This window comes from Eulemur rufifrons, chromosome 30, assembly GCF_041146395.1.
Source record: "Eulemur rufifrons isolate Redbay chromosome 30, OSU_ERuf_1, whole genome shotgun sequence".
In the NCBI taxonomy this organism is placed as follows: Eukaryota; Metazoa; Chordata; class Mammalia; order Primates; family Lemuridae; genus Eulemur; species Eulemur rufifrons.
Genome location: NC_091012.1, coordinates 105,933,068 through 105,947,150, shown reverse-complemented (window position 1 = coordinate 105,947,150; position 14,083 = coordinate 105,933,068). Strand labels below are relative to the sequence as shown.

General features: G+C 33.9%; 1 protein-coding gene across 1 annotated transcript in view; it reads left to right on the top strand.

Moving 5' to 3' along the window:
* Positions 1-14,083, top strand: part of KDM6A (lysine demethylase 6A) — a 196,106-nt gene that overhangs the window by 126,803 nt on the left and 55,220 nt on the right. Inside the window, 2 exon segments of the mRNA XM_069464453.1 lie at positions 10,352-10,445; positions 12,926-13,052. Of these exon segments, the coding sequence (XP_069320554.1) occupies positions 10,352-10,445; positions 12,926-13,052 (221 nt within the window).

Sequence of the window (14,083 nt, the reverse complement as noted above, 5' to 3'; positions counted from 1 at the left end):
TTCTCTATATCATTAGCTGGGACCGCCAGACCATTTTTTCTAATAGTAATAAATAGTATTAACTGGCCTTCTTTTCTTTTTCCTTTTCTTGATTTTAATGAAATAACTTGAGCAGTTCACCATCTTATTTCTTATTAGCCTTTAGAATGTAAAAATAAAGGATTTTCCCATTCTATTATTAAAATGTTAGTTATTTTTGAATAGATAATCCAAAATGAAAAGTTCTAAAAGAATACACTCCTCTTCCCTCCATTTCCCCAGGCATCTATTCCCCTCTCTAAAGCCACCAGTATTACCAGTGGTTTTTATATCCTTCCAGAGACAGTGCATATATGAGCAAATCCATATATGCTTGCACATATATGTTTTTTTTTTACTTTATTCAAATGATAGCCAATTATATATGTTCTCTCCTGACCTTGCTTTAATTTTTAACTTAATATATCATCTTAGAAATCATTCCATATCAATACAGGTACAGCTGCATCATATCCTTTTGCATAGATGTACTGTAACTAATTTAACTACTCCCCCTTGGGGAATAATTACAAATAATGTTATTATGAATAAACACTATTTGTAAGAATTGCTTCATTTTTGACATTGTCTTCTAACTGTCAAGCATTAATTTATTACCAAAATGCTGTAGACTGATCTCATCTAAATATCTTAAATCCAAAAATTCTGAATAAAATTGCATGTGATACAGTAAGTATATCATGAACACGTAGGGTTTATTTCATGAATTCAAACATGATTCAATGTAAGGAAATCTATTAACAAAATAAAAATCAATGTTAAGAAAGCTAACAATATGTGAGGAAGAAAATACGAAAGATTTTTCAGAAGAAATTATTAGTTTATTAAGTATGAAATGTCTGATTTCCTTATCACGTTATCCGCCATGTCAGTTGTATTTAACTCACATTAGTTTTGAGCCCTGTGCCTTCTGAAGCATATGTAACTTACATGTCTCTACCTTGGGAGCCGTGTGAACTATTTTTCAAGTTGCGTGCAACTCAACGCACAGAAAACAATAAAAAATAACACATTTTTCATTAAATTAGAAAGGATTGTTTTGTTTTCAAAGTTTTTATTCTGTTTTCATAATAAAACACTGTGGCCCCAAGGAAAAGAATTTTTTTTTGTAGTGTGGCAGTCAATGTGTTAAATACTAAGTTTGACAGTTGATATCTCTGACATTTCACTGTGGCACTTCTTGTTTTATGTTTATTGTAAAGGTACATCGTCAGGCTTTCAAATACACAGTTTGGCTTGTGAGTATCTTACAAAGTTTTTTTAGGGCAATTTTTGTGAAACCATGGATAAGTCAAAAATTCATGTTATTTTTTAATATGAGTTCCATCGTGGAACCAATACAGTGCAGACAGCTCGAATATCAACAAAGTGTTTGGGAAGGATATGGCTAATGAAGGCACAGTATGTTGATGGTTTGAGAAGTTCTGTTCTGGTGATTTTAATCTTGAAAATGAGCCATGTGGGCGATCTGACACCAAGGTGGATAATGTTGAACTGAAAGCTGTAGTGGAGGCGAATCCATCTCAACCTACAGATGAATTAGCAGCAAGGTTTGATGTTACTGTTCCAAGAATATTGGACCATTTGAAACAAATCGGCAAGGTAAAGAAGCTGGATAGATGGGTACCTCGTGAATTAAATGAGCATCAGAAGAGAAATCACCTTGAAGTTTGCCTTTCTTTGCTGTCACGATATAAAGGTGAACCATTTCTACACCGTATTGTTACATGTGATGAAACATGGCAAGCATTTGGCACAATGGTTGGTTGGAAAAAGATGAAGTGCTGAAACACAGTCCAAAACTGAATATTCATCAAAAAAAGCCAATGTTTGGTAGTCCAGCACTGGTATTATCCACTATAGCTTAATGAAACCTGGTCATTCGATTACAGCAGATGTCTGCTGCAACCAATTGGATGAGATGATGAGCATGCTTGCTATGAAGCTGCTGAGAATGGCCAACAGAGACAGGCCAATCCTCTTGCAAGACAGTGCTCGACCGTGTGTCACACAACGCTGCTGAAACTACAGAAGCTGGACTTGGAAACTAAACTCTTTGTCATCCACCGTATTCACCAGACCTTAGCTGACTACCACTTCTTGCAGGCTTTGGACCACTTCTTGCAAGGAAAAATATTCAATTGGCAATAAGCTGTGGAGAACGCCTTTTGAGATTTCATTGCCACTCGCTCTCCAGGCTTCTTTGTTTGAGGAGCATACTTTGATTAATTGTACTGCTTCTTGTTTGAGATGTAATAAACTAAGCTTTTGATTTCAAATTGGACATTTTATGTTTAATTACCTAATATTAAGAGGAGAGAAAAACAGTAGGCTTAATAGGTCAGAATCTCGGTATTCTGAAAAAATTAACAAAAAAGATAGACCACTAGCTAACTTAGTCAAGGGGCTAAAAAGGAGAATAAGCACAGATACACAAAATCACATAACCAAGAAACAGAAGAAATCGAAATGATAAGAGACTGCTTTGCAGACCTCTGTGCAAATGAATTTGAAAACCTACATGAAATGGACTATCTCCCAGGGAAATGCAGATTAGCACAATTGACCTCATTAGAATTGAAAAGGTTATAGAAAGGCAATTTCTACACAAGAAATAGAGAAAGTTATTAAGTAATACTTTACAGAAAGCACCATACCCAGATGGTTTTACAGGGGAATTCTACCAAACTTTAAAATTCCAGATAATTTCAATGTTCTGTAAATTGTTGCAGAGTATTGAACATGAAGAAAAATTTCCTCATTTTCTCCTCCTCTTTTGAAGGGGGGTGGGTTATAACAGCTTTTAATTAGACCTTGAGAGACATACGTGTTTGATAATAGTAAAGGTCCTTTCTGCACTTACTGATGTCTGTAGCATGTTTTTAAAAATATAAAGAAAGTGAAAATCCTTAATTTTTATAGGCCATAGTGCCTTAATATCTGCTTTTTAAATATATAACATAAATTTTACCATTTTAACCATTTTTAAGTTGACAGTTCACAGGCATTAAGTACATTCACATTGTTGTGTAGCCATCACTGCCATCCATCACCAGAACTTTTGCATCATCCCAAAGTCAAACTGTGTATCCATTAAGCAATAACTCTCCATTACCCCCTTCACCCAGTTCCTGGCAATCACTGTTCTACTTTCTGTTCTCTGTGAGCTTGATTACTCTGGGTATCTCATATAAGTAGAATCACAGAATATTTCTCCTTTTGCATCTGACTTATTTCACTTAGCATAATGTCTTTAAGGTTTATACATGTTGTGGCATGTGTTAGAATTTTGCTTCTTTTTAAGACTGAATAATATTCCATTGTATGGATAAACCACATTTTGTTCATCCACTCATCTGGTGGTAGACACTTGAGTTGCTTCTACTTTTCTGTGATTGTGAGTAGTGCTGCTTGATCATGGGTATGTGTAAATATCTGTTTGGTTCCTTGCTTTCAATTCTTTTTGGTATATACACAGAAGTGGAATTACTGAATCATATGGTAATTATATATTTTTTGAGGAACAGTCATACTGTTTTTGCTCATTTCTTTTTGAAGCCAGTTATTACATTGATACCTGAACCTAATAAAAGACAGTAAAATAAAAAATCAATATACAGACTAATATCATTGATGAATATTGATGTAAAACACTAAATAAAATATTAACAAAGAGAATACCTTATCTCATTTGAAATTCATTCTTATTCTCTCTCTCTGTCTCTGTCTTTCTCTCTCTCTCTCAACCAAGTGGTATTCATTCCAGGAATGCAAGGTTGACTGAATATTAGGAAATCCTTTAATATCCTACATCATAATAATAGAGCTAAAGGTAAAATCAAATCATTATCACTACAGATTCTGAAAAGACCCTTTGACAAATTCATTAACCGTTCCAAATAAACACTCTTAAACATAGGAATTGAAGGTTACTTTATTATCATGACAAAATACATATACTTTAGTGGCCAAAGCTCCTTTCACTTAAGGGGAAGCACTAGAGACATTTTCACTAGAATCAGGAGCAAGGCAAACAGCCCATTATCTCCATTACTCCTTGTTGTTATACTATAGGTATCAGCCAATGTAGTTATCTGAGAGAGAAATCAATTAGCATAAATTAACATATGGAAATTAATAACCAACAACAATAGAGCATAACGTTAGGGAAAAAAGTCTCATTTACAGTATCAGCAAAGTAGATTAGATATTTAGGAATAAATTTAAAAGATATACTATGACCCAACAGTGTAAAGATCTTGATTCTCCATGCGTTAATTTATGAATGCAACAGAAGTACCAGTAGAAAAATACCAACAAACTTTTGTTAGGAATTAGCTAAGTTGATAAGGAAAAGCGTGCTAGAATAGCCAGGATAAAATGGAGGGGGGGGAGAGTGTATGGGTTACTAACTGTGCCAAATATTAAAATGCACAATAAAACCTGTATAATTAAAAGTGTGGTACTGGCATGTGAAGACAAATAGATCAGTGGAATGTCCTAGAAAGCCCAGGAATAGACCCAAGGTACATATAGAAATTGGATATATGATAAAAGTGATATCTTAAATTGCTAGGGCTCAGATGGATTTATTAATAAATGGTTGTGGGACCACTAGGTAGCCGTTTGGAAAAAGATAAAAATTAGACCCGTAACTCCAACCATTCACAAGAATAAACTCCAAATGAATTAAGGTCAAATGTAAAAATGATACTGTACAAATACTAGAAGAAAACATTATGAAATGCTCTTCAAACCTGCTGTAGGAAAAGACTTTTCTAGTTATGGCTCCAAATTCAGAGGCAATAAAAATAATGGCCAGTCGGTCTGAACAACATAAAGGTAATTTCTGCGTGGCAAAAATAAAACAAACCCACCATAAATTCAAAGGATACCTAAGAAACTGGGAGAAAAGGTTTGCAACATATACCACTGACAAAATGCTAATATCCCTAATATGTAACAAACTTTTAAAATTTGAGGGACAAACAAAACCCCGGTGAAAAGATGGGAAAAAAGACATGAACAGTCATTTCAGAAAAGAGATATAAAAAATAGCCCTTAAACATATGGAAAAGTATTCAGACTTACTGAGAGAGAAGTGCAAATTAAAACAGTACTGAAATACAATTTCTCACCTATCAGTTTGGTGAAAATTAAAAGTGGTTACAGGAGGGTGTGTGTGTGTGTGTGTGTGCATGTTCATAAATATATTTCCTAGCTTTCTTGGGGGGCCTGGAAACCATGACCCTCCCCAGCAGCAGTGAGCACACTAGCAGCCAGATGTTGATTTCTGAATACCATTCTTAATGAAAGGAACCAGTGATCCTTAGGGAGAAGTGGGTAATTCCAGGGCCTAAGCAAGGAAACTACAAGGTGAGCCCTGGAATATCTGTGGTACCAGAAAGTAAGGAAATGTGTAAAAAATGATGGGGGTATGTCAAAAGAACATAGGAGCCAACTTGAGGGGTTGGGGTTCCTAATTATCAATTCTGACACAAGCTTAGAAACAATTATAATAATGGAACATAAGGTAATATATCAGTCCCTACTGATATAATTAGTAATTGAGTAAGTAGAGGAAAAGGGACAGATATTTTCCTGATTATAAAGGGATGTTCTTAAAAATAACTAGCCAGTACTTTTTATGTAAGTGTCAAGATAATGAAAAGTTAGAGACCTGAGCTCTGTCCCAGATTGGAAGACAGAAAGGAAACATGTTAACTGAACATAGTGTGGGATATTGGGTTGCATCCTGGACCAGAAAAAGGACATAAGTTGGGACAGTTGCTGAAATCAGAATAAATACTGTAGATTAGTTAATAGTATTTTATCAGTGTCAATTTTCTCACTCTTTCATGCCTGTAATCCTAGCATTCTGGGAGGCTGAGGCAGGAGAATCGTTTGAGACCAGCCTGAGCAAGAGCGAGACCTGGTCTCTACTAAAAAGGAATATAGAAAAAAATTAGCTGGACAACTAAAAATATATAGAAAAAATTAGCTGGGCGTGGTGGCCCATGCCTGTAGTCCCAGCTACTCGGGAGGCTGAGGCAGAAGGATTGCTTGAGCCCAGGAGTTTGAGGTTGCTGTGAGCCAGGCTGATGCCACGGCACTCTAGCTTGGGCACAGAGTGAGACTGTGTCTCAAAAAAAAAAAAAAAAATTCTCACTCTTATGTGTTTGAAACTCTGGTATTGTTATGTCATCCTGATTTATTAGTCCACAATTGTGAAATATTCCTCTTTATCTCTGGTAATACTTTGTCTTGAAGCTTACTTTTCTGAAACTAATCTATTCACTTCCATTTTCTAATGCTTAATGTTTACATGGTATCGTTTTCCATCCTTTTATTCTCAGCCTACTCTATAGTAAAGTATATCTCAGAAATATTATATTTTTGGCTCTCTGTAAATCTGGCAGTCTTTTTTGTTTGTTTGGAGTGTCTAGTCCATTTACATTTAATTTGATTATTGATATGTTTAGATAAAGTTAGCCGTCATTGTATCCTTTGTATTGTGTTGTTTTTCTCTGTTTGCTTTCAAGGTTTTTCTCATTATATCGGTTTTCGAGAATTTGACTATGATGTGCCCAGAATTTGGTTTTTTCTTTATAATTATACTGCTTGTTTATTTTAGTTTTTTGGATCTGAGGTTTGATGTCTTTCATTAGTTCTGGAAAATTCTCAGCCATTGTGTTGTCAAATATTTTTTTTCTCTTCTCCTTGGACTACAGTTACATGTACGGTAGACTATCTATTGTTGTCTCAAACATCGTTAGTGCCTTTTTTTTTTTTTTTGCTTCAATCTGAATTGACCTGTTTTCAAATCACTGATTTTTTTTTTTTAAAGTCTCCACTCTGCTATTCAATCCATCCAGTGATTTTCTTTCCTAAATTTCGGATTAATATTTTTCAGTTCTAGAATTTTCTTGTGTTTCTTTCTGTAGTATGATTTTCTGTCCATTTATTCATTATATTTTTCTTTTTGTCTGAAGATTGTTAAAATATTTGCTTTAAAATTATCTGCAAATTTCAACATCTGAGTCATTTCACAGTTTTTCGTTAATTTCCGTTTCCTTTTCTTTTGACTATGAGTAAAATTTTCCTGATCTTTGTAAGTCTCCTAATTTTATCCTGCATATCATGAATAATAACATTGTAGAGAGTGACTGTTACATTTTTCTGAAGATTGGTATTTTTCTTTTATTAGCCAATTAACTTGGCTCAACTCACACTCTAAACTTTGTCACCTTTGTGGTAGGCAGCTGCTGAAATATTTCTTCAGTTCTTTTAGGCTGCTTGACATCTGTTCATGCATAGTTCAACAGTCAGTCAGAGATTTGGGCAAAGTTTATATGTGGAATTTGGCATTTCTGCTCACTGACTGAGGAGAGAGTCAGAGTGACTCCTTCCTGAGATTTCTTCCGTCACTTCCAGCTCTTGTGGAAGCCTCAAAATCTGTCCTGTGATTCTTCAGGCTAGTAACATTACTGATTTCTGTTTGAGTTCTGGCCAGCCAGGCACCAAATGGGACCTACCTTCAGGTGAAAATCCAAGAAAAAGGGGGTTACTCAATTCAGTGCTATTTCCTTCCTTTAAATGTTAACTTTTCCTCTGGTTTTAGCCTGATTTGGGACTCTCCCCAGTGCTTTCTGGTAGTTGACTTTTATATTTTATCCAGAACTTATTTTATTGATTAACTGATTGATTGAGTCTCACTTTGTTGCCCTGGGTAGAGTGCTGTGGTGTCAGCCTAGCTCACAGCAACCTCAAACTCCTGGGCTCATGCGATCCTCCTGTCTCAGCCTCCCGAGTAGCTGGGACTACAGGCATGCGCCACCATGCCCGGCTAATTTTTTCTATATTTAGTAGAGATGGGGTCTCACTCTTGCTCAGGCTGCTCTCGAACTCCTGACCTCAAGTGATCCCCCTGCCTTGGCCTCCCAGAGTGCTAGGATTACAGGCATGAGCCACTGCGCCCGGCCTTATGCAGAATTTTTAAAGCTAGCTGTGGAATGCTGCTCCATTACCAGAGGCAAAACTTATACTCAACACTGTTAAAGATAAACTCATTGCTTTTTTATACGTTATTTATAATTTCTACTTAATGTTCTATGAGCATCCATCATGTTTTATGTTTCCACTTGCCTAGTGACATAGATCTAGGTTGCCCCCCAACTTCCCGATATTACCAACAGTACCATTTAGAACATTAGCTATGGAAAGGTTTCTTTGGCATATATATCCCAAGAGTAAGATTGCTGAATTGCAGCACATTTGTATACCTAATTTTATGAGTAAATTCCCTTCCAGAAGGACATGAGTATTATTTTTTACTCACATCCCTTCAATACTTGGAATTACCCAACTTTATGTTTGCTAGTCTCAAGGGTAGAAGGTGGTATCACTGAAATGTGCATGCTCTGATTTCTAGGGATGTACATGTCTTCACTTTTATGTATTTGGTTTTATGTCCAATACCTTTTATGTATTTGGTTTTATGTCCATAACCTGTTTTTCTGCCTATGCTTTTTGAGTCAGATCTTTATTCTTCTTTGTGATTTGTGCTGTTTTGGTCATGTCCAATAAATTCTTTCTGGTCTCCAAGAAATATTCTCCTCCATTTTTTTCTCTTAGCTTTATATTTTTATCTTTCATATTTAGGTCTTTAATTCAGTTGCCATTTTTTGGTATATAGTATGAAGTAGAAATCTAACTTAATATTTCTCAGTATGATACAACCATTTTTTCAAGTATGTCATTTTTATTAGTAGTGTTTGGAGGTATGTTGTAACATTTGTTGAGATAATTCAACAAGATGGTCTTCCTAAGACATAAGCCTCATCATATTACTTGAAATCATTCAGTGATTCTCCATTGTCTTAGGATACAGTCAGTAGTCTTTAAATGGTTTAGGGAAATCTTTGTGAAGTAGTCTCTGCTTGTCTCTGCATTTTCTGCCCATCCTGCTAGTATTCTGAACTTAAATATGTGCTTGTGCTTGTTCTTCCTCTGGGAAGTATCATAATGTTGTTCACAGCACAATATTTTGTTTGTTATTCTGTATGTATTCTTCATTTCCCTGTAGTCCTAGCAGTTCTTACTGTATATTAGTTCAACAAATATTTATTGATTGAAGAAATTGAATTGAATAACATGGCCCTTTTTCCTTTAGTAACTGTCTAGTTAACTTTTTTAATATCAGATTAATATTTGGGGGGAACTAGTTTAGCTGATGAGTAAAAGTTTATTTAATAACTACTAATAATCTCAATGGAAAATTCTCTAAAATCTTTCCTATGTTGACATAACATAATTGTATATATAGCTCCTTAATTGTTCCCATTCTTAGGATAAGACTGTAGATAGAAAGATTAGACATCACCTCTTTGACATCAGTTGTTGTGTTGATGTTGAATCATAGTTTTAAGTGATTTGCCTGAGGTTCACACAGCTAGTTTTGTATTTCTGCCTACTCATTTAAATTTGTTCACTCAGGCAATTATGTGCTAGTAATGATATGAATAAAAACCACCTCAATCCATTGTTTTGCCAAGTATATTTTAAAGATAATATTTATGAGGTTTTCTTTTCTTGACTTTTTCCTTTAGTTTTAGAGTTGTCTTAAGGGTTATGACTGTAGCAATAATGGGTTTCAGTCATCTTAGTACTTTTGAGAAGAAAATTGTGGATAAATGGTTTTATTTAGAGATTTGCCTATAGAACCTTAAATATTACAAACATTGTTAGACTATAACTATGGAACTTCTGATGTCTTTAAAATAATATGTATTATAAATATTTTCGTAGTATATTTTATATACCAGAAACTGTAGAACATGGATTTTAACTACTTTGGCACCTCTTTAGATTTTGTTGTAGCGTTTTTGGCATTTGCTCTATTGTTTATTGAGTTGCTTGGAAACTTGGTGTTTCTGGGCAGATTATGCTCTTGAAGGTAGACTACTTCTCTGGCTTCATTAATATTGTTAAATTAAGTTGAGATCATTTATGTTATTAAATTTGAAATGATTTTTAACTATTGGGATTTGGAAAATTCTTAAAAGGTCATATTTTAATGATACTTTTGTTATAGTGAATGTTAGTTTACTGGTGTTAGGTACTCTGAAACGAGGCCTATTACTAAAAGCTGTCTGGTGTTAAGGAAACATTCAGCAATGGAATCAACACTTTTTTCTTTTAGTTGGTTTTTAAAAATATGCTAAAGTATCACTATTGTGTAATTCTTAATATATAAGGTAGTTCTTTAAAGATTAATTTTATTTTTCTCTAAATCTCTTTTTCTGCTCTCTAGAGGAAATATCATTCTGCAAAGGAAGCTTATGAACAACTTTTGCAGACAGAAAACCTTTCTGCACAAGTAAAAGCAACTGTTTTACAACAGTTAGGTATGTAATAGTATACATTTAGTGTATTGTAAGTGCTTCTCTTCACCATGCCAAGGATGGCAAATATGTGGCTCATGTATTCTATTCCTTTTCCTTCCTTTGCTCAGAGTTGATAATATTATTCTGAACACAACATATTTCTGCCCTCTGCCAAGTACTGTCCATCTCACAGTTTATCTCTGTATAATTCTTTAGTGCTCCTAGTTCTTTTAAATTCTCAAAATTACTACCTAGTATTTAACCCATGGGCAAGGAGGATTGAATACTTCCTTTGTGCCATTAGCACTCAATAAACTGTGATTTACCTAAAGTCATTTAGTGGTTGGTCAGCTTGTTTTCATAGCTTTATAACTATAAAACATTTTATCTAAAAATTATAGAACATCTAACACTATAGTTTCTGTAAGCACGCAATTCTATTCTAATGTGAAACATGAGGGAATTTAGGCGTTTGGATGTCATATGTTGCTATCACCAAAAAGATAGTGAAGGAGCTCCCCAACATTATTGAGCCATGTTTTTGTCCACATTTGGTATTTGGGTTGTTTTTCATTTTTGTTTGGTTTTGGTCCAGGCAAATTATTTATTCTTAATTTTTAATCAACATTGTAATAATATGAGTGTTTTCATAATGGAACTATTTTTGTTTAATTTTAAAATCATTTTAGCTTAGATTTTATCATTTATCTTCAGAATATTGATATATCATATGATTACTTATACAAAATATGTTTCTTATAAAACCTTTGTTTTTAGTTTTATTTTTAATTCTATCAGAATTTTTAGTTGTCTTATACTTTGAAGCATTATGGAAGTATCAAAATATTTGTTTTTAATGAGTCAGATAATTGTGTTTGAGTAATGTGAATTTGTATCTTTAAACTGAAATAATTTTATTAGCATAGTAAAAAGGGGCATTCTTAAGTTAAAAGAGAGTGTGATGCCTTTAGATTAAAGAACTTACCCATTCAGCTAATATTTGAATATGAGCTGGATTTTATCCACATTACTTGTAATTATTAAGTTTTTATGCATTTTAGCTTCACCGAAGAATGTATCAATAGCAAAAATTCATACAACTTTAAAATTTAAGAGATTGAAATAATTTTGGTTTTATGTCTGAATCACTACCTCTCCTCTTTAGCAATGGCTTATCATATTTCAGAGTGTATAAGTAAACTTTCCATGCTTTTGAATAGGAAAATACTTCCCCTAATTAAGTCTAATTTATGCCTGCATCAATCCTTCCTACTTGATTGTCACTGCTGCTGAAGCAGCTCCTTTTAGAGTCTGTTATTCTAGGTCCTATTCTTCCTAGTAGTAGGAGGAGAGATACAGAAGAACAAATGAATAAATGTGTGGTTGACTTACACTTCCATAAAACGTGGTAATTGAATCCCCTTAAAATATCTTTTGGAGCACAGCAAATATAAGTGTCAGAAAATAAGGGTCCTTATTTGTTAAATATATTATGGACTATACACAAAGAACAGCTAATTTTATATACTTGATAGATAACTGAAATATGATTCATTGGCAAATGAAACCAAATTATTCTCATATGTCTTGAAGGTTTAGAATATACTATTCCATGATCTAATCTTTTGATTGATCACATAGCCATCTAGTTCTAAATTTATTTATTAAATAAATGTTTGTGGGCTGGGCACTGGCTTGGCAACATAGCAAGACTCCATCTCTACAAAAAGTTTTTAAAAAATTAATTGGGCACGGTGATGCACACCTATAGTCCTAGCTACTGGAGAGGCTGAGGCAGGAGGCTTGCTCGAGCCCAGGTGTTCAAGGCTGCAATCATGCCACTGCACTCCAGCCTGGGTGACAGAGCAAGACACTGTCTCTTAAAAATAAAAACAAACAAAAACATTTTTAGTAATTGTACCATTTGAATACACTTTTCTTATAGCCTTGGGTTTTTTAAAAAAAATTGTCAAATGCTTTATAGATTTCATTTTATATTGGATGTGAATCTATGTAGCTAGTGCCAGTGAGGTAGGGTTGTGTGTGTGCTTTTGACTCTGAGCTATATAGCTTTGTAATTATTCCTTGGAAGAAAACATTGGGTTAATAGAGTGTCTTGGAGATTCTTAAAATGAACATTAATTTATTTTTACATGGAACAGTAAATAAGACTTAACATCTTTATATTCTTTGTCTCATAACTTGGAATTTTTTCAAATACGAAAATTAGAAAAGAGGATCTACGGTTTATAATCTAAGTGTTAAGTCAGTGCTTAAAATTGTTTTAATTTCTCTTGAATGAAAGCTCTTCGCAGCTTTGACAGTACCTTACTGGAAGAAACAGACTTTTTTATGGCCAGAATTGGCAGTTCTAAATTTTGCAAGTGTGTACTCCAAACTAAATTAATAAATTGACTTTTATGTGTTTTCTGTTTAGTATTCTTAAAAATAGAAGACCGATTAAGTCATTTATGCTAATATTTTTAAATCATTGACTATAGGTTGGATGCATCACACTGTAGATCTCCTGGGAGATAAAGCTACCAAGGAAAGTTATGCTATTCAATATCTCCAAAAGTCCTTGGAAGCAGATCCTAATTCTGGCCAGTCCTGGTATTTCCTCGGAAGGTGAGACTTATCAGACATTTATGTTTTGCTTTTGTGTATTCTGGCTAAGAGATTTGAATTACAATCTAAAATGTTAGCTTACATATATAACCCGATCATTGTACTTTCTCTTTTATAAATACATTTTAACAAAGATTCCTGGAAGTTAAATAATAAACGAAAGCTTCCAAATGTGATAGTTTTTCTCACAGTACAGTGTGGTCTAGCAGGACATTTCTTGTTTGGTTACTGGATTTTCATTTGACTTGAATTATTGCTGGTTTTCAAAAAGTCTTATAGTAGTTTTTCAATGAAGTATTTAAATGCCTCTCCTTCTGATTTCTAGTATTTTCTTTATATGTCTATTTAATGGAACAGAGAATTAATTTCTCATCTGCCTGATGACTACTGGTGGCCAATGGAACCTTATTTATAATTTTGATTAATAATATATACCTTAGAATGGATATATTTGATTAATAGTAAATTACAAATCACAGTTCTATTTGAAATCTTTCAGTGAAAAAGTGGATACATTATTATTGGATTTGTTGGAAAGAAGTGACATGTAAGGAAAATAGTGAAAATGATTTTGTGCAAGTCTATAAATTTTTCTCTATACTTTTCATACATGGAATATCTGAATTATGCTTAGTGACTATCTGAACTATACCTTATGTATATGTATCTGATAGATTTTAGTTTGGGACCATCATCAGATTATATTTTGACTCTTAATTGCTTTTAGTTTTCATGATGTGGTGGAAAGATCAGTGTACTAGGAACCGAGAGACTTGGATTCATGTCCTGGCTTAGCTATTTGTGGAATCATGGATGTTACAGTTAAACGTCTTAAAGCCTCAATGTTTATTTAACCTATTAAACAAGAGGATTGTATAATATTAGATCATTGGTCCTCAATGGGAAGCTATTTTGTCCCCCCTTGGGGATATTTCACAATGTCTGAACACATGTTGCTTATCACAACTGTGGGGAGGGCTACTGTCATCTAGTGCGTAGAGACTAGGGATGCTGCTAAACATCCTACAGTG